The sequence below is a fragment of the Sarcophilus harrisii genome, chromosome 1, assembly GCF_902635505.1.
Source record: "Sarcophilus harrisii chromosome 1, mSarHar1.11, whole genome shotgun sequence".
Taxonomy (NCBI): Eukaryota; Metazoa; Chordata; class Mammalia; order Dasyuromorphia; family Dasyuridae; genus Sarcophilus; species Sarcophilus harrisii.
In genome coordinates this window covers 245,023,233-245,045,388 of record NC_045426.1, presented here as the reverse complement: position 1 = coordinate 245,045,388, position 22,156 = coordinate 245,023,233, and the positions used below count along the sequence as shown (strand labels likewise).

At 33.5% G+C, this 22,156-nt stretch overlaps 1 protein-coding gene across 2 annotated transcripts in view; it reads left to right on the top strand.

Moving 5' to 3' along the window:
- Positions 1-22,156, top strand: part of SHC3 (SHC adaptor protein 3) — a 139,041-nt gene that overhangs the window by 73,450 nt on the left and 43,435 nt on the right. For both annotated transcript variants that reach the window (XM_031939264.1, XM_031939269.1), the window contains 4 exons: positions 10,667-10,730; positions 12,303-12,422; positions 14,874-14,927; positions 16,492-16,543. In XM_031939264.1, the coding sequence (XP_031795124.1) occupies positions 10,667-10,730; positions 12,303-12,422; positions 14,874-14,927; positions 16,492-16,543 (290 nt within the window). The remainder of the gene's footprint in view (positions 1-10,666; positions 10,731-12,302; positions 12,423-14,873; positions 14,928-16,491; positions 16,544-22,156) is intronic.

The following is a 22,156-nucleotide window of genomic DNA, read 5'->3' as shown; positions in this document are numbered from 1 at the left end:
CCCTAATATCTTAAAAATTGTGTTACCTTTATTATAGACCTCCCCTAGTTATAGTGGGCCTGTTCACCTATTTTCTCTCTCTGTGTCTCTCTCTCTGTCTGTCTCTCTCCGTGTGTGTGTGTGTGTGTGTGTGTGTGTACCATATGGACATAACAATAATAACTAATAATAACATTTCATCAATATCTTATTTTTGTAAAGGTTTTTACAACTACCAAAGAAAACAATCTTTGTAACAATATCATGCAGTTGCTTCTTGATTAGTTTTTAAATGTGAGAATGGATTTAAACAAAACAGTGGGAGAGTATCCTAACCTCTCCCCCTCCCTCTTTCCATGTTCTTTTTTCTTTTCAAAGGTGATGTTTACTGAAAATCTTACACCGTACAATATTTATGTATGATGTTTGTTCCAAGCTTTGTTTACATGTTTGTATTAGGCTCTGAGAAATCAAAACATTGGTTCCTTTGTTTGAAGGAATACCTGGTGTTGATGCACAAAGTATCAGTACTTTTAGATATTTGTATGTTTGTGAGACTGAGATTAGGAGTCAAGAAATCTTGAAAACTGCAACTTTACTAATGGATTCCTGTGTATCTTAGTGAAGTCACCTAATTTCTACTTGCTTTAGTTTCTCTGTATAAAATGGAGGCTTGAATGTCAATTTGCCTTAAGCTTCCTGTTTGAATGAAACATTTAAACAGATAAGATAATATTTATTTGTGGTAATAAATAGATGACACATGAATAATGTTTTTCTCCATGTTTTTGAAGGATGACTCCTTTTTGATTCTTTAAAATTCAAAAAGTTTCTCCCCTAATCCCCAACATTAATGAGAAGCCTATAATAAAATACATAAGTTTAGCTTCAATAGTGTCTTACAGATCATAAAAAATAGGGAAAGAAAAACATGGACATAGTGTTACAAAATGGTTTTATCTCCTTTTAAACAGAAGATGAACAATAAAACATGAACATACCCATATACGAGCTTTTTTTTTTTTTTTAATTTAAAGCAGCAGAGAAAAATTTTCTCTAATCCAGCTAGGCATTTCTTTCTGATACATTCTGACACATTTCTGACATAGCTATTATCTATCCCTAAGTCCTAGAAAGAGACACGTATACAAATTGATAAAAATCACTGTGAAGTATGGGGGTTTATTGATTAAATAAAATACAATATTACTTTTATATTGAATATGTTGGATATGAACCAGGGTATATCTCTCCTGACTCATCTCTGATGCTTTTGCAGAACATCTGGTGTTAGGAAAACTTTTAATTGGACTTGAATCTTATAATTTTGTAATAGCATTCCCTTTCTTCCCTTCCCCCACATCTTTGAAGAAGGCCACCACTGGGATAAACTTTTGAGATTAAGTTACTCAGGAGGGGGCTGATGCAGTGGGCTAGAACAAATTGTAAAATGATTAATGGCTAGGATAAGAAAAAGCAAAAATTTCTCTCCTCTCCCAGTAAGGCATTTAGTTTTAGTTCTGAAAGGGTTTGGTGAAATTTCTGTCACTTATTGTAAACCTTTTAAAACTAACAGTTCATGTTTAATGATTCATAATTCTTTTTCTAATATGGACATGGAGATACTATGAATGTAAACTTTATAGATAAACTTGAGCCCTCCACTAATGTCTTATGTGTATTTGTTGTGTATGTTTAAGTCATCAACATTTTTGTTCATGCTGATGCCCTGGGAACACTTAGATTCTGATCTGTTTTAACCAGAACAGAAATATATACAATGACCATACACTTTTGTATCAAATTTGAGTCATTTTTCTTTATTATTTCAAACTATAGGCATGCACACTTTAAAAAATTCATTAATTGCCTGGTTATTTTTACCTCTTTCATGGTAAATATTTGTCTATTTTGAAACACTGAATTTTTCTGCTTTTGTTTTCTAATTTGATATTATATAAATAAACCCTGAAACTCATAATTGTATCTGAGCTAAACTGTACCTTGATATATGTATTTGACAAATAATGTTATTCATGTCTTTTCCAAAACTGGGAATATCTCTGTTATTCCTTATTTTTCATTTTTATAACATATCTTGGGATCTCAATGATTAGAGAAGTTCTAGAGGGGCCCAGCCCTACTGACATCTATCTTATATCTTTAGGAAGTGGCTCCCATTCTTTAAGAAAATGAAATATCTCATATAAATCAGTGAAAAGGGAAAAAAAATTTTCGTGTGATAACACAGGTTTTTGTAAAATGTTGAAATTGGAAAATTCTGCAACTAAAAGAAAAAAAATTGACAGCCCACAATCAGTTAACTAAAACAAGACATGTCTTAAGAATTACTTAGATTAGACAAAATTCTACAGTTTTATAACATCTTCTTGGTCACAGAAAAATGTAAGTTTTCAGTTAATTGAGAATAGGTTCCCTTGCTTCAAACCTAAAAAAAAGAACAGTTTTAAAATGGAACTACGTCAGGTAAACTAATTTCTATGAATCTCTTTTCTTTTGCCTTGTAATGGGCAATATATTTTCTAGAACAGGGGTTTCTAATTTGAGATCCAGATTTTTTCTTCCAGGTTATCCATGAAAAGAATTTAGAGGGTTCATCAACTTGGATTTAAACATACATCTTTATTTTCAATAACTTTTGGTTTTCTTTGTAATTTTTAAAAAATAATTTATTCATTTAAATATATCCTGAGAAAGGTTCATAAATTTCACAAGAATGTTGAATAAATGACACAAAAAAGATTAAAAAAAAAAAAAAGAAAGACAAGGGAGGGGAAAGAGGGGGGGAGGGAAGGAGGGAGGGAGAAGGACAGGGAAAGGGAGCATGTAAAACTAATATTCCAAAGTCACAGTGGACAGGGAGAGGGAAAGGAAGAAGGAAAGGGAAAGGGAGGGAGAAGAAGAGAGAGGAAGAGGGCGAAGGAGATGGAAGAAAGAAAGGGGGAGAGGGAGAAAGGGAGAGGGAGGAGAAGAGGGAGAAAGAGAGAGGAAGAAGGGGAGGGGGAAGGGAGAGGAGGGACAGGGGAGGAAGAAGAGTAGGGAAAGGGGGGTAGGAAGGGTGAGAGAGAGGGAAAAGGGGTAAAAAGAGGGAAGAAGGAGAGGGAGAGGGGGAAGAGAGAGAGGGAGAGAGGGGAAAAAGAGGAGAGAGGAGGAGAGTGGAAGAGACATGGGTTAGGGGAGAGGGAGAGGGAGAGGGATGAGGTAGAAGATAAAACATTTTGCAATTGGTGGACAGATTGTGTGAGCATATAAAACTAACACTCCAAAGTCACAGTGGAATGTGTTACCTAACTTGGTTATGACTCAGAGGACTGTGATTAAAACATAAGGCAGATTAGCTAGTGAGACAGCATGGCCTTTGTGTCTCACCCAATAAATGTCAGTATTGATTTGCCATTTCCCTACAGGACAATATCGTTCCCTCTAACTAGTGTCACTCCATGGGGTTTTTTGATTTCACATCTTCAAATTTAGCTATGGAAGTTTTTGTAGACATTTTCCTTCAGGCCATCAGTCTCATTGTCACAGTGCCAAGGAAAGGGTGATGGTGCAGTAGCTGTGATAAGTAGGTGATTAAGTTTTGTTGTGTAGGTGTTAGGTCCTTTGGCAGTGCTTAGCATATACTCATATTCCACTTCCTTACTCAAGGCTTCCTTAGGACATAGTTGTGATATCACAGAGGTGGACCTCTGGGACTTTTAGGAAAGATGGCATAGAGTTAGAAATGAAAAACCTGAATATTCATCATGATTACATGACAATAATTTACAGCAATTAATATTTATAAGGACAACTAGGTGGCACAATGAATAGAGTGCTAGGCCTGGAGTCAGGAAGATTGACATAAAATTAAATTGTGGTCCTCAGAGATTCTACTTCACACAGTAACTTTCAGGAATAACAGCTTGAAGGGGGCAATCCTTGCTATTTTTATACCAAAAATACAAACCAGTAAGGGTCAGTTCATGACAATAATAAAATATATGACAATGAGAATTTTTTTTGTATTAACTGATTTCTTCTAACTGAATTCATCAATCTAACTGAATTTCATCTAATAGCTTCAAGCACTTTTAAACTCTCCTTTGATGTCACAATTATAAACAAACACTCACACTGACTGCAACATGCTATTTGTAAAGCATTTTCAAATACTTAGCACTTAGCACCTGACACTTGTGGATTGGGCTGGGAGGGCCTTAATAAATGTTTTTTGATTGAATAAGTATAAGTAGAATATCAGACAAAAGAATGAGTTGGCCACAAAGATTCTAAGAGTAATCTAAAGAAAAGAAGATATAAAGAATTTACAACTCTTCAGTAACTATTGGGTAGAGAATAAATAACTCAGAACAGAAGGTGGAAATTCTTACCTAAGTATTTCACATCCTGACGAGAATGAAGTGGGGAAAAAAAATTCAACAATTTCTTGAGAGAATAAAAAATATTAGGACAAAAGCAAAAGACAGAAAAGACAGAAGTTCATGTGGGATATATATTGACCTGAAAAACAAGTCAGAGAGAGATAACTTAAGAATCATCATTAACAATCAAAACTTTAGATACTTAAAAAAAAGGAAATAAAGGAAAATTGCCCGAATCTGACAGTATTAGGGAAATTTAGAAGTATGGTGGGTGTGGGGGAAAGGATAATGAGCTCTTTTTTGGCCATCTTGAGTTTGAGTTGCATCCAACAGTAAACTTTAATGATATGGAACTAAAGTTTAGATCTAGTTAAATAGATCTAGGAATTATTTGTATAGAAATGATAAAAGATCCATGGTAAGTTTAGCTGCAGGGAAGATGGAAATTCTGAAAGTCCTGGAGTATTGGAGGTAAAAATACCTACTGGTCCTAAGGATATATAACTAGTTAAGATGACATTTGGAATGAGGGTGAACTTCAAGTGTAAAGGCAGGGCAGAGTCCTGCTGGTCCTCCATAGAGTTAAACAAATGGAAATGTTAACTATCATCTATATACCTTATCTAAATCCTGTGATTAGTCAAAGTAGCCTGGATGTAAGGGAAAGTAAAATTGGGAGGTTGCTCCTAGAGGTGGAAGCTCTGTCTGCTGTCTTGCAGCAGATAGTTTTAGGATGGTTTGGGGATAGAAGAAGGAGGAAGGGGATGACAAGAGGAAGAAAACGAATAATAAGGTAAATAAAGGAAAATGATAGAAAATATTACATTAGTTCTATGACTATAAAACTGAGAATATGAAAGAAATTAATGAATATATATATCCATATATATATATAATGGACAAAATAGTAAACACAAAATAAACCCACATCAAATGTATAATATAAGCCAATATCAGAAAAAGAAACCATACATTTCATTGATGATTCTTGCACATAAATAAATACTAGGACCAGATGGATTCATGAATTATTTCAAAGAATAGACATTCCAAAAACAAATAATCCCAACACAATTTAAATTGTTTTTCAGAAATACAGAAAGATAGCAGTACTTTGCCCAGTTTCTATACATTAGAAAAGCATAATTCTGTTTCCCAGACCATGTAAGAACAAGAGTAATAAAGAGCATTTTAGACTAATATCACAAAAAGATACTAATAAAAATATTAAATACATTCTGACAGATGCAACTAATACAAAAATCTATCTTTGGTCAAGCATGATTTATACCAACGATGCAATTTTTGTGTTCAATTTATGCTGGGGAATCTAAGAAAATAAATTATTTATGTAAATTATTTTAATTTGCTTAAAGTCTTCCTCTGAAGACTTTTCACTGTGCTATTCATAGTGAAGTTGTTCCTGAGTTTTCAAAAGCTACTTCTTGTGGACATTAGTGGTTAGATTCTGATGAGTCCTTCCCATTGGAAAAGTTAGGGGTCTGTGGACTGGTCTGAGTGCATTAATGGTCTGAGATAAGGTGATTAGCAATTTTGGACCCTGAAGTTTTCCATGACCACCTAATAATATAATAACATGCAGGCAGTACTTACACCAATAAAATTACAGACCTTTGAAGTGTTGAAGTATACAATCACTAAGAAACAACTCATGAAATAATCCATTCCAATGTTCTATATTAATTTCTTATAGTTAGGAATTTATTTCCAGACATCAGTGTCTCAGGAAAGAATGATTTCTCTTTCAGTAGAGATTTTTTAAAGTATGTTGTTCACTTATGGGTTGGACTGGATGGGATTCTATGTTCACTTCCAATTTTAAAAGTTCTTTTTCATTTTTAAGTGTTTTGAGAATTAATCCCTACATGTTTTCAAAATTGTGATGTAATTGGAAAAAAGAGGTCAGCCACTTTAACATGGAAGAACTGAACTATCATTAGGAGGAATTGAGGGTCTCATCAGGGACTTCTTGCTATTTGCCTATGATTCTATCTTTCCTCCTCACCATGAACAGCAGTCTTCATACCAATTATATTATCTTTCTCTCTAGTATGCATCACATTTCCTGCTATTATATTATTTTTCTCTTCCTTAATGCACCTTCACTTTTAAAATTTATTACTACAAAACTGATCAGCTGTAGGTGGAATTTTCTGAGTCTTAATTCATGATGTTTCAGGTCTTTTTATATTTACTTTCTGTTTTCACTCATTTCCTTGTGTACTTTTAGAAAGAAATCTCTTAATGTTCTCTTTTTTGTTATCCCTGATTGCTATATTTGATTACCCCTCTTGTATTTTTGTTATCTGAGAAGTTTGGTAATTTGTTCAGGTCTTTTTTTTTCTCGTAATGATTCAAGTGCCTTAAAAAAAAAAGAATTTCTATCTTTTAAAATTAGTGGTTAGGCTAAATAAGACTTGCAGAACAAGTTAAGTTGGATTGCTTTATTGAGCTCCTTTTCTTTTTTGAATACATAATTCCATCTCCTCCTGGGGTTTCTGTGGGAGTATAATCTTTGATTAAGAGAATTGCTTTTTCTTTATATTGGGAGGTCCTTCTCCTGGTTGTTTGCAGAAGCTATTGTTTGTCATTGGATGTGATAAATTTAACCATTATATTTTTTGGAGTTTATAGCATTTTTTTTCTGGAGGCAAAGTACGACTTGGCATTTTGTTTTCTGGGTTCAGAAATTCAGGACAATTTTCTTGTATTATTTCCTTTATGAAATTGTTTAGCTTTTTTTGACTTTTTGACTTCTGATCTTATGAGAGACTTAAGTTCTTTAGTTGTCTCTTTGCATCCTATCTTCAAAATCAATTATGTTTTACTTGTATGGAGATCATGTTTTCTTTTACTTTTATTAGTTTTGGGGGCCTTCAATTCTTTTTTTTCTGCTGAGTAGGTCATAAATTCTGTTTTAAAATTATCATTTCTTTTTTAAGCCGTTTAGAAACATCTTGAAGTCTTTCTGTGCTTTTTTGAGGATCCACAGATTCCTCAGCCTTTTAAGATATTGAATCATTTTTCTTTGTCTTATAATATTTATTCATAGGTGGCTGGACTCTTAGCTAATTTGAAGAGCATTTTCTTTTCTGTTATTATTAGTATCCCCCATTGGTGTTTTTTCCCTGGCTCAAAATTTTTAATTGAATTTTTCCCCCCTGAGATTTTTGGTAATTTTGACATTTTCTCCTTGTTTTTTTCCCCTATTATTCAATTTTTTTGACTCCACCTTTGGTGACAGTTTTCCTGGGTGATTGACCTTAAAAGCCTCTCAGCCTCCTTGGCCTCTCACACTATGCAATTCATTTTTTTTTTTTTTTTGCCAATCTTAGTCTTTGTGCTAAGTGATTTTTTTTGGGGGGAGGGAACATAACTATCCCACATGGGTGAGTGGGAATTATCCCCTCAAGCTTAGTAGAGTTGAACCAGCTACATAAGTGTCATGCCTCACTTCTGTTTCTTAGTTCTCTGGTTGACTTTTATTATTGCTCAGAGTTCTTCCATACAGTTGCCCCAGCTGCAGCATTTCTGCTTTTTTAGTTTTTGGTGACACTGGGAAGAGGGAGAAGTAGAGTTGAGTTTTGCTGCAAAATCATCACTCAGCTTGACCAGTCCTGCCTGTGTGATGAGTGGGAAGACATTAAGAATTAGCCTTCTCTGCATTTTTAAAAAACACATCTGAATTCTTGATATCCTTTACATTTTGCTACCTTGCTTATGTTTTGGTATACACATGTATTTCAAAGAAGGGGTTTGGGGATTAGAGAAAATACTTTTTCATCTTGTCAGACAAGAGGCTCAGATTCTCTCATTTTCTCATTAAGATTATTATCTCTTTTCCAATCATGCTGTCACTCAAAAAGCAAACATGCTGTCATTATAAAATACATTTATTGCATGAAATTGGATTTTAAGAGATTGTTTAAAAATATTAAAATACTATTAATACTTCCAAGTAACTGTCTCTTTTTAAAAATGTTTACTTAAAAATTTTTTAAATTTATTTTTATATTATATCTTTTTATTTATAAAACATATGCATGGGTAATTTTTTCAACATTGGCCCTTGTAAAACCTTCCAAATTTCCCCTCCTTCCCTCCACCTCTTCCCATAAGTGGCAGGTTGTCCAATACATGTTAAATATGTTAAATTATATATTAAATCCAATATATGTATACATATTTATACATTTATCTTGCTGCACAAGAAAATCAGATCTTAAAAAAAAACCTGAGAAGGTAAACAAAAATGCAAGCAAACAATAACAGAAAGAGTTAAAATGCTATGTTGTGGTCCACACTCAGTTCCCATAGTCCTCTCTCTGGGTGTAGATTAAATACTGAACAATTAGAACTGGTTTGAATCAACTCATTGTTGAAGAGAGCCACGTCCATCAAAATTGATCATCATATAGTCTTCTTGTTGCCGTGAATAAGACCTCCTGGTTCTTTTCATTTCACTTAGCATTAGTTCATGTAAATCTCTCCAGGCCTCTCTGAAATCATCCTATTGGTCATTTCTTATAGAATAATGTTCCATAACATTCATATACCATAATTTATTCAGCCATTCTCCAATTAATGGGCATCCACTCAGTTTCCAGTTTCTTGCTGACACAAACATTTTTGCACATGTGGGTCCCTTTCCCTCCTTTAAGATCTCTTTGGGATATAAGCCTGTAACTGGCTCTTTAATTCTGCAAAGTGAACAAACACATCCAGAGACTATTGGTAGAGAATGGTTATTATTTATTTCCTTTCCAAGTCCAACATCACAGTCATAAAGTAAGGAAATGCACAATCTTACTGTCCTAATTCCAATCTATGTAGTTATAGTAAGCACTTCCTGGCTAATTAACTGGACCTTAAAGTTGGAATATCACCTGGGATTCCATTAGAACTCTTCAAAATCACCTTGTATTGAATTGTAGACCGTAGTCACTTCAACCAAGCAATTATTTATTCGCTAAACAATTTTTTATTAAATATCTCTTATTAAGCCAGATACTATTCTAGGCCCTAGGGACACAAATACCAAGAATGAAACAATCCAAGCTTATAATGAGCTTACATTTGAATGTATAAGGCAACAACTTGAATCAATATATACAACATAATATAAATTTAATAAATACATATATATATATATATAAATAAAGTATTTAAATGCAAAGTAATTTAGGAAGTAGGATATTGTTAATCAAGAGGATCAGAAAAGGCTTCTTGTAGTTTATGGTGCCTGAACTGTGCCTCAGAGAAAGAGGAACACAGATTGGAGTAAGGAGAGAGTAAGTATTTAAGGCATATAGGATGGTCAATACACAGAGACATGGCATGGAGTATCTAGTGTAAGGTAAAGGCGAAGATGATTTGATTGAATCAATGTGTGTGTGTGTGTGTGTGTGTGTGTGTGTGTGTGTGTTTGTGAAGGGGATAATGTCCAGTGAAGCTACCGAACTAGGTTAGGGCTAAGTGATATAGCATTAGGCCAGTCAATTTACCATTTGTGCTGCATCTCAGGCAGGGCTTTGTATGTATTTGTTTTCCAGTAGTTCAGATGCTGCCAATTTCTAATTTCAATAATCCAATCTGAAATTCTGGATGGGAGCCCAGATGTACATCTCCAGCATTGTGTCCTGGTTTACCTCTGTCACATGGTTTTCTGGTGTGATGCCAAAAGCAGTCCTGGTTCTAAGTTTTAAATGTTCTACTTAGCATGTGTTTAACAATCTTTTGGCAATTCCCTTTGAATAAGCTAATTGTTCAAGACTGCATTTTTTGCATTATTGGGGCAAGAAGATGATAACTTACCTAAGCAAACATTGTACTAGCAATAAGTATATTGATAAAAATAAAAAAAATCAATAAAACTAAAAAAAATTTCAAATAATATTCTCACTCACTTGGAAAAAGAATGATTAGAAATTGATTAGGTAGGGGAATATATATTTTCTAATATAATGGAGACAGTGTCTTAGTTTCAAAAAATGATACCTCCCCAACCTAAAAACTCAATAGATATATAATATGACACATGCATATTATAACAGATCCTCAAGATTCATTCATTTAAGGAAATCTAAGAATTAGAGGTTTGATCTGCTTTTCAATGACCTTTTTCAATTAACTTTTAGTTAATTAGTGGGTCCTTTATCTTGAATCATAATTTCTATCAAAGTAACTAGGTAGCCAGTACCTATTTAAACAAAAAAAACTCTATATTTGTAATTCTGCCTGAAATACGATTAAGATATAGAGACCTTTCTCTTTCTTTTAAGGGAAGCAATCAGCCGTGTTTGTGAAGCAGTACCTGGTGCCAAAGGAGGTTTCAGAAAACAAAAGGTACTATTCTTTTTGTTTTGTTTCTTTTTATTTTTCTTTCTCACTGTTGCCCTAAATGAATCATTTCCTCTTCTATCTTTCTTTGCTATTTTTCCCCTGCAAAAGGTCATTCTTTCTTTGACCATATTTTAGTTTTTTTTAATAAAATTATTATTATTGTTTTGTATCAACTTCATTTCCAAATATAGCCTTTCCTCCTGCTATACTCAGAGTGCCATCCCTTCTTAACAAAAAATGAGAAAACAAAAGAAAGAAAAACAGACCAACAAAACTAACCAACAAAACCAACCAACTCTAATAGTTCAATGTTTCATACCCATCATCTCTAATCTCTTCAGAAAAAGAAAGGGCAGTGTATTTCTCCATCTCTTTTTGAGGCCAAGTTTGATCATTATAATTACTTAGTGTTCCATTATTTTTGTTCTTTCCACCTACATTATTTGTCATTATGTATATTATTTTCCTAGTTCTTCTTACTTCACTTTGCCCCCCTCCCAAATTCACAGATGCACCAATATCTGCCTTTCCATAGTCCCTTCAACACTGACTATTCTCGTCTTTGTTAGCTTTACCAATTTATTGGATATGAGATGAAATTCACTTTTTATTTTAAAAAATATTTTCAGTTATATATTTATTTATTTTAAAGATTGTTGTCGCCAAGTTTCCCTATGTTTTCTTACCATTGCAATTCTTTTTTCCTTTAACTATTGTTTCATGATTTGTTCATAGAATTCATATGATTTAACTCATTCATTTTCAGGCTATCATTGTTATCTCTTTTTGGCCCTACATGTTGTTTAATTACCTTATTTATTACCTATTTTTTATTGTATCCTGTACTATAAAGAATTTTTTTTTTAGTATTTTTGCTTTTTCACATTTATTTTTCATTTCTCCATGCTCTAGAATATAATCTATTTTTATAAACATATCTTGTAACATATATGTATGTGGGTGTATATTTCTTAATTTTATCATACAAAAAACCATCATAAAATGCTCACCTTTCAATTAGTCAATAGTTTTGTCCAATTCTTTATTTTCTGTTTTATTCATCTTTCTTTTGTATTTATCTAGCTCTGAGGGAGGGACATCAAAGCCTCCTACTATTATGTTATAGTTTACTTTGTCTTAGAATTATATTAATTTTACTTTTTGAATTATATACATTGGATGTCTATGTTTAATTTTGAATATATGGATATTGTTTCATTTGATTCTCACAGCAGTCTTGTGAAGTAGATATATATATGCTTTTTGTTTAGTTCTTATTTCAAGTATAGACATGTAGTAAAGTTTTGTCATATCAAAGCTTTTTCAATTGTCTAATCTTCTATGATTATTCATGTAAATTGTTCTCTTATCATTTACATATTTCAGTTGAACTGGATATGATATTTTTCTATGATATTTAATTTTTTCCTATTATTTCTTAATAATTCTTCTTATTATTTTTTTATAAACCTCCAGGTATAGTCAAATCTTGCTTATGTTAAGAATAGGCTTCATTTTTAATATATTTTTAGATTAAACACTATCAAACTAAAATACTGTTGCTTGATTTTGCAGCCACCACGGAAAGTCTTATCCAACATTCTGGGAAAGAGCAATCTTCAATTTGCAGGGATGACCATAACCTTGAATATATCTACCACTAGCCTAAACCTAATGACACCTGATTCAAAACAGGTATGTGAGTTTTAATTGCTTCCTGATATTAATTATTGAAAGTACTCTAAATTGATAGTTTCTTAAAGTATCATGTTAAGGTATTATAGTACATTGGTAATATATATATATGTAAATATACACATATATTATGTCTGTGTGTTTAGGTGTAAGTCAATCTTTCAAATTAATGCAAAACTTTTAGAATAAAGTAATACAAGCCTGCATTTTAGTCAAACTGTTCTCCTTTATGAATTGCCACTGATAGTATAATAGAGGGTATTTTTTTTTATCTGTGACTTTTGCAGAGCTATAACTAAAAATTCTAGTATCTAGGGCAAATTCAATTAAATAGGACAGCAAGGAGGAAAAAAAGATCCTAAGATTTCTGAAACTGGCATGTACCAGCAACACCTAATGATTCCAGTATTATGTGGATCTCCAGGGGACATGTAGATAACTACCTGAATGATTGTTGGCAGGAGTGGGTAAATCTTGGAAAAAGATTATGACAGTGATGGGTCCCTTAAAAATTGCAGTCTGTCCTGGGAGAGGGGATATGCATCCCTCTTCTATGGCACTGACATTCAGAGAAATGAGTCTCCTCCTTGTAGCAATCTTCTGCACTTCATAGTTCTTTATGAACTTTATATTCTCTTTCTGTCACTCCCTCTTGTCTCTCTGTCTCTACTTTTGTCTCTGTCTTTCTGTCTTTCTATCAATTTATCTGTCTCTCTTTGTCTCTGTTTCTCTCTCTCTCTCTTTCTCTCTCTCTCTCTCTCTCTCTCTCTCTCTCTCTCTCTCTCTCACACACACACACACACACATTAATGTTCTGAGGCAGCAATGTTAGTTTTAGCTTTCATTGCTGGCATAAATTATTTGTCATGCACTAATAGGTAAGCGGACATTACAAGATGGGCATGTAAACAAATGTGTTTGTACATTGATCTATTGTAGATAATAAAACCCTCTTTGATTTAATTGAATCTGTCATTTTATTTATTAAATATACATCAAAATATGGAATTACTTCTTAGTTAACAGAAGTGGGGATTTTTTTTAACATTTATTAAGTGAATTTTGATATTTTGCAGAGTAGATATGCCTGTGTAAGTGGTTAGTAGTGGTTATCTTTTAGTTTCTTTGTCTCAATTCTGTCTGACTAATCTTTGGGAAATATTTGCCTTCATGAAAAATACCAATACCAATATTTTGAGAATTAGTTAAAAAAAAATAAAAAAGATGAAAAAATATATCAGTTTATATGATATATATTTAATGTTATCTAAAGTCCAGTTTCTTAAACTGTGGGTTGTGACCCCATATGGGGTCTCATAACTGAATGTGGGGGTTGTGAAATTACTATGTATTATCAGTAAATGTCTGATTTGTATACTTATTTTATATACCTTTACACCAGAAAGTCCAGAATGTAATAAAGTGTTAATAAGGTGTTACATTAATTATAACCTGATCTTTTGAGAAGGAGCAATCATGGGCAAACAGAAGGTAGGCATAGTCATGGGTCACCTTAAAAGGGCAGTCAGTTTATGAATTTGAGGGAGTGCAAGATCCAGAAGATGGACCTTGAGGGGATTAGGAGAAAGAGATTCCCTCATTTCCCCCTCACTGGCCATAGTGTCAAGCAGAAACTTTCTCAGAGAGAGATACTCCATCAAACCATTTCAGAGTTAGACAAGTAATTTAGGGAGTAGACATTTACTTTAGATTGGCATGTACAAAGAGGCAGACACCCCCAAAATGACTTCTGGGACCTCTGTCCCTTGTCTGTTAAAGAAGGCAGCTATCTGTGAACTCAGGACAGGGTTATTGGCACAGGCAATTCTGTGCCATAGAGAGAACTGAACAAAGAAGGAGGACTTCTAAGCCACGTACTTCTGGATTGTGAGGTTTTTTTGCCACATGTGCTCCTTACAAATATGTTTTACTGCCACTGAATCAATGGCAGTTTGTGTCCACTCTTTCCCATGTGTATCTGTAGGCTGTGCACCCCAGATTTATGGGAGTAACATTCTATAGCTTTAAAAAAAACTATGGTATCTAGTAAATACATTGTTAATAACTAAATCTATCAATTAGATAGTTGGTATTGGAAAGTTGAAATGTATACTATATGGACTTGTGAGTTTGTTAGGCATAAAGACCATGGGATGATTCTTACAACTGAGTAGTAACCACTTCAATATTAGTAGCTAAGGGAGATCCCAGGTACTTCATGTGTAGACCAACTCTCAGAAAGGCTCTGGAGCTCATTGTTGTACTATATAATAGTAAAGAATTACATTATGGCAACAATTTATATCTTTTATTCTGAGTGGAACACTTTTCTCACTTTTTGAGATTGGTAAAATTTTCTATGAAATGAAATAGGTTCCTGTTTTTCTTTTTCCTATTGAATATTGGTTCTTAGTAAATTTAAAAATAATATTAAATTTCTATTTCTAACAGATTATAGCAAATCATCACATGCAATCTATTTCCTTTGCTTCTGGAGGTGATCCGGTAAGAAATTTTTTTGTCTTGTTTAAGAATGGTGGAGAACATAAACTTTCTTTATAAGTTGTATCTATTTTTAGAAAACCAAATGTGCTATTATCCTTATTGGTTTGATAAGCTACTTCTTGGCTATTTTTTATATTTCTTTTTTTTTTTTTGGGGGGGGAACTCATTTCTCAGTATTCTTGAACCTTATTCAAAAGCCTGAGCTGAGGAGTCAAAAGTTTTAAAGGGATTTTCTTTGTCTTAATATAAAATAGATAAGAGTTTTTTTTTTTAAAGATTTATTTGTGTAAATAAAGTGTTTGTAGAGATAGAATGACATTTCTATTTTAATTTATATGCTGTATTTTAATAGAACAGATACAGACTAGAGAAGTAATTTGAATCTCTAAACAGGGCCACCCCTTCATCTTAAGAATTTATCCTATTTTTAAATGTTCCCCCTCTTTTTGTGACTTTCCTGGATTTCATAGACTGAATTGATAACTCATTTCAAAAGAGAAAAAAGAAGAAAAGCAAAATTATATTCTAATCCACCTCTGTAGTAAAAGGAAAGGAGTTATGAATACCCTTCTTCCAGTTACAGAAATATGGACTTGCTTTTTCCTTGTTTTCATCTGAATGCATTCCCTCTCCACCCTCTGCTTTCCCATCCTTCTCTATTTCTGTGAAATCTATTATTGGCTGTAGTTGACACTATAGTGAAAGATGGTGTTTAAAGTCTAGCCTTCCAATCTCTCTTAATTTTAAAATATGATCAAAATAACTCTATTGAGTCTCTAAGCATCCAGAAAAGCCAAGCTGCCTAACCATGTGGAAACCAATGGGAAATAGTGAATTTCCAGCTTTCAACTGCAAGCTTCCTACTGATCTAAAGAAGTCATTCTGGGGGACAGAGGGAAAGGGAAGCATAGTTGATGATTTTTCTCATCCTCATCAGCTGCATATGAGTACTGAAAATGAAAAAGCATTTGTTAACATATCTCTAACTTCTTTATAAGTAGAGCAAGAGACTTTTTCAAATGCTTTGCTAGAATTTAGACAAACTATGTTCAGCATTCTTCTGTTCTACTACTTTAGTGACCTTGTCAATAATAGAAGTGGGATTCATTTGGCATGATTTGTTCTAGATAATTTCTTTATAATTTCCATTTTCCTTTCTAGATATACAAAACTATTGTTTTTAGTGTTCCTTTCTAGAATCTCTCCCAAATTGAAGTCAAGCCAATTTTTTGCAGACACTATTCTCTTTCCTTTTTTTGAAAATGGGATCAATTTTTGTCCTTCTCTAGTCTTGAACCTTTGTGTTCCCTGTGTCCTCCCTTCTCTCTCTCCCTCCCTCCCTTCCTTCCTTCCTTGCTTCCTTCCTTCCTCCCTTCTCTCTTCCTTCCTTCTTCCCTTCTATCCCTTCCTTCTTTCCTCCCTCCTTCCCTTCCATCCCTTCCCTTCTTTTCTCTTTCCTTCCCTCCTTTCTTCCTCTGTTTCTTTTCTATCTTCTCTCCTTTTCCTTTCCCTTCTTTTTTACCCTCTTTTCTTCTTTATTGAAATTATAATTTTTTTCTTTCAGGATACAACAGATTATGTTGCATATGTAGCTAAGGATCCTGTTAATCATAGAGGTATGTTTTTTTGTGATATTTTGCTCTTTTCCTCTCTGTTATATTAAACATTGTTTTAATACTATGAATCTCAATTATTCATTTTTTTTTAAATTTTTTTTCCTTTTTTTTTTATTTAATAGCCTTTAATTTATAGGATATATACATGGGTAACTTTACAGCATTAACAATTGCCAAACCTCTTTTCCCATTTTTTTCCCCTTACCCCCCCCCCACCCCCTCCCCTAAATGGCAGGATGACCAGTAGATGTTAAATATATTAAAATATAACTTAGATACACAATAAGTATACATGACCAAAACATTATTTTGCTGTACAAAAAGAATCAGACTCTGAATTATTGTACAATTAGCTTGTGAAGGAAATCAAAGATGCAGGTGTGCATAAATATAGGGACTGGGAATTCAATGTAATGGTTTTTAGTCATCTCCCAGAGTTCTTTTTCTGGGTATAGTTAGTTCAGTTCATTACTGCTCCATTAGAAATGATTTGGTTGATCTTGTTGCTGAGGATGGACTGATCCATCAGGACTAGTCATCATCTAGTATTGTTGTTGAAGTATATAATGATCTCCTGGTCCTGCTCATTTCACTTAGCATCAGTTCGTGTAAGTCTCTCCAGGCCTTTCTGAAATCATCCTGTTGGTCATTTCTTACAGAACAGTAATTCAATTATTCATTTTTAAATTTATTTTTTTCTACAGACAAGGATTGTTGACAGATTATGTTGGTCATCAACATTGTCTTATTATATAGTCTTTAGCATAGCAAAATGGGGATTGAGAGACTTTAGCCTCTAAATTAAGTTTTAAAAAATATCTCTGTGCTGTAGATTTTTTCTTTCTTAAAAATAAACTTTTCACCATTACAGCTTCATGAATATGTGAATGTTTATGACAAAGATGCTTTAGTTACTTATAGGTAATTTTTGCTTACTCGTAACAAATAAAAGTTGTTTTTATTAGGATTTCAAGTTTTGTGAAAAAATGGTACTAGTTAGTTATATAACAGATATCATCCCCAATTTGTTTTAAAGTAGCTTCAATAGACCTAGACTCTAGTTGATATGTTATTTCACTGATGTGCAAATAAATAACAATTTATGCAAGCCTACCCATTCTTGCCTATGTCTCCCATAAGGTTACCTCAAAATGTTCACTCAGTATGCTGGGGCTTGATCATCAGTTATCCTTTGAATTCATAGTGATCAACTAGATGCATTTAGCATAATTAAATCCACAAAGAGCAATATAAGCTAGATGCATTTCACATAATGAAATCTACAAACAACAACATATGGAGGACTTCACAATGGATTCTTGAACCCGGATTCTAGTTAAGACACTTTTAGGAAGCTTATGTCTTCATAATTGATGCCTTATTTGATATTAATGATCAGAAGGCTTGTAAAAAAGATTTTTTAAATCTATCATATCTTTCAATGAATCACATGACTTTAACATATGCATGGGAGAAATTTTGTTGGAGACCAGTAATGCAAAGCAAAAATACTTATATTTGCTTCACCAAATAAGACACTTTTTAGAGTCCAAAAGAAATAAGTATAATAGGATCTTTTATTCTTTTTATCTTTTGGTAAATTGGGTGATGGCAAAAATGTGATTTCCCCCCCAATATAATATATACAATTTTTTTCTTGGTTTCTTTTAATAATAACATCAAGGATGCCTTTATGCAAGTTTAAATTATTCTCATAAAATTTCATATAGATGGGAAAGTAAACATATGGGTTTATAATTATTGATATTCTACTGGTTGTTTTTTTGAGTAATAATTTTTTCCCATGCCTTTGATATGCTATTTTCCTTTAGATATCTTGAGAACCAATTCTTCAAGACTCTCAAAACTGCTGCCTCCATTATGGACCATCTCTTTGAAGTCTAGTTACTTTTTCCATTTTTAATTTCTTCAGCAATACTTCCAAAAGTCTGAAATTATAGTTCAAAGAATTTGTTTTGAAATTTTTGTATTGTTTGCACCTTTTGTTTATTTGTTGTTTTCCTTCTACTTCTTCTGTTCTTTCTCTGTTATTTCACTTGCTGTTTTCATCAGCTACCATGGATTTAATGATCATCCCTCTGCCAATAATTCTAAGAACTAATTTGTCCAACCCTTTTATTTTAACCTCTAGATTCACTTCTCTAATTGACAAATGAACATATCAAACTATATATCTTATAGATACTCTAAGCTCATAACAGCCAAAAAGGAACTCATTATCTTCTTCCCACCACTTGTCCCTCCTCTCTTTTTGACTCCCCTTATACTATTGATGATACTACCAAACTCTTATCAATCAGGCTTGAAAACTAGGTCATCATTCTTCTACTCTTATTTCCTATATCCAATTTCTTTCCAAGACCTATTGATTCTGTCTTCATAAAATCTCATCTCTTAAATACGTCCCCCCCTTTTCTCTGATACTTCAGACCTTCATCATCATTGCCTGCATAATTGCAATAACTTTCTGGTAGGTTTCCTTTCCTCATTCTTCCTGCATTTCCTCAGCCATCAAATTGATCTTTCTAAAGGACAAGTCTGATAATATCACTACCCTAGTCAGTAACTTCAGTGCCTCCTTTTTGCCTCCAGGATCAAATAAAAAGTTGTCTTCTTGGCTTTCAAAGCTCTTTATAACTCTTCCATTTCCAATCTTCTCATACCTTACCCCTCTCCCTTGTCAACCACTGTTTGATTCTGTGACATAGTCCTTCATGCTTTTCCCAACACTAGGCATTTACACTGACTGTTTCCACTTGCTCCTGCTTCTTTAATACATTTGTATTAATTGCCATGTGCTCATAGTTTTTTACTTCTAGGTTTGGAGAAAGGATATCCCAGAACCCTTCATAGAGAGGCTCAAAGATCTTTGTAACTCTTTTCAGATAGGAAATTATGAGGCAGAGGAATGGCTTATCCCCTTTTAGAGATCCACTGAATTATTAACTTTTCCTGATCATGGGCTGACAAGCTGCCTCATCATTTCAAACACAAGTACTTAAGTACAATGCCTGCTACATAGTAGGTGATTAATAAATACTTGTATGTTCCTGAAAATTTTTAGGGGAACTGGTGTATAATCTGTGGAATGATCTTCTATTATGTTAAAATGTAAGTGATTGAAAAGAGATAAAAGTATTATTTTTCTTTGAAATAACTGTATTTTTAAAGCGGATGCCTATTTTAAGTCTCAAAGTTTGATTCTTGGAGAAAGAATCTAGGACCCTGGAGCAAGAAATTAAGGAAAATGTGGTTGGGTTGATGGGCTTCCCCCCACCCATGTCTAAAATTTTCTTCCTTCTTATCTCTGCCTCTTGGCTTCCTTAATTTTGATCAAATCTCAGCCAAAACCCCATCTTCTACAAGATTCCTTTCTGGATCCCCCTTAATTCTAATGTTCTTTTTTTCTTGATTATTTCCAACTTGTCCTACATCTAGTTTGATTGTATATAATTATTTTCACACTGTCTTCCCCTTCAGACTGAGGTCCTGATGAGGTGAGAGGCTCTCTTTTAAGCCTTTCTATGAATCTCTAGCATTTACCATAGTGCCTGGCCCAGGATAGATATTTGAAAATTGACTGACTCCTTTTGTCCTTGAATACTACATTAATGATTTTGCTCATAGGTCTCTCACAAAATGTTCTTTAAAGTTGTTTGTTCCTGTACTGTTTTTCATTGTTTTATGAAGCATTATTGTTTCTAAGCTTTTACCAATTTTTCAAACAAATTTATATTCTAAACTGATGTTGCCCTTGATGACCCTTTCTTTCCATTTGGCAAGTAGGTTAAATAAGGACTGACTAAAGTAGCTTTTAGCCTATTTTTTGTCCTTTGCTATGGCAACTGGCAAATATGGCAAAGCTTCATTAGCCAAAGTAATAACAGAAACATCATAAACAACTGTGTATACTGGACATTTTTGTGCTTGCCTCAAAAGTAGCATTTATTGTTTTTATTTTAAATGAGTTATGGACTGACTTTGAATAGAACAGAGTGAAGTAGCTGCTTTCCAATGTATAAAATCCTCAAGTAGTACAATGTTGTGGGTAAAATGCTAGACTTGGAGTCAGGAAGAGCTGGATTGAAACTTTTTACTTCAGTGTATCTTAGGCAACAACTAGTGTGTGTGTGTGTGTGTGTGTGTGTGTGTGTGTGTGTGTGTATGTGTGTGTGTATACACTATTTTAAAAAAGTCAGCAGGTGAACTTCATTTATTTTTGGAAATCATGGATTTGGAAAGAACTTTCCAGAAATCTTCCATATCCCCTCTCTGCACTATTTCCCTCAAAATTGCTATTTTCTGTCAAACTTATCCTGCCATAGGCTGAAGTCTTACTCTTCAAGAAGTACTGTAATGGATGTAGAGAGGGCACCTTCCATATAGACTAAAGATTTAGGGTTTTCTGATCTCTTGAACTTTTTAGATTTCCTTCAATTGCACAAGTCCTCTGGGATATTCTTTTCACATTTGTTGGGAGCCTTTTTTCCTGCTAAAGACAGAAAAACACCACTTGTTTTTGTTTCCTACACTTATATATTGGTCTTATGTTATTTTCCTTAGCTAGGAAATTGCCTGAATTGCCTAACATTCCTGAGAGAACACTACCTGGAGGCTGAATCCCTATAATTATTAATTAGTCTTTCTGAACTAATTCCACAATGATTAATGAATCCCTGATCTCAAAGATTCTGAACCCCTTGCAATTACTATACAAAAGCATTCTTCATCTTATATTACTTACTCTTATTCTTGTCCCCCTAATTCTGTCCTCCCCAATATATCACACTCCAAAGCTACCCATACCCTCTATTGTGATTTCTAGAATACATGATCTGTAGATAACACATTTGTTTTGATTTTAAATCTTTTCCTTTTCCCATTCCTTTCATCAGACTTTCATTGAGATCTGTTTCCCTCCTTATGATATGACCTTTCTGGCATCCTTTTCACCACTGGTTATTTATTCTTATTTATTTTCTCCAACTCTCTAGTCAACTTAGGATAGTTAGAATACTCCTTGCTCCCCACTGCCACTTCCAGGCTCTGCCTCTGTTTCTGTCACTCAGTAACCCATCTTCTGTTGAAATTCTCTTAGTGTCTGCCTATCATAGAATTAAAATTTTTTTTAGCTATTGTGTATTGACCTCTGATTCATTCTTCTATTTTCCTTAATGAGTTTAGTGTTTCAGTCTTTCTTAACTTCCTAACTCCTGCCCTCAAACTAGAGGATATGTAGATATATAAATATATATCCAAAGCTTTTTCCTGAATTATTCCATTATTCACTGCCTTTGCTTTTAACTCATGTGTTACTAAACAAAAATGGAGACAATTATAAAACCATGCTGACTGGATGCACTACAAATTTATTACATAACTTGAATAGGAACCTCATTGCTGCAAGGCAATCCTTTTGTGCCTTCTTATTCTACTCACTGTCCAGTCTGCACAAATTATTTTCTAAATCTTTTCATCTCTCCTTAGACCTCCCATAGTTCCCTTCTTCTAGGCTTCTCAGTTGAGAACCTTGTCCCATGTTTCACTGAAAAAATTGAGGTAATTTGATAAGAGTTTTCTGCTCTTTCTTTT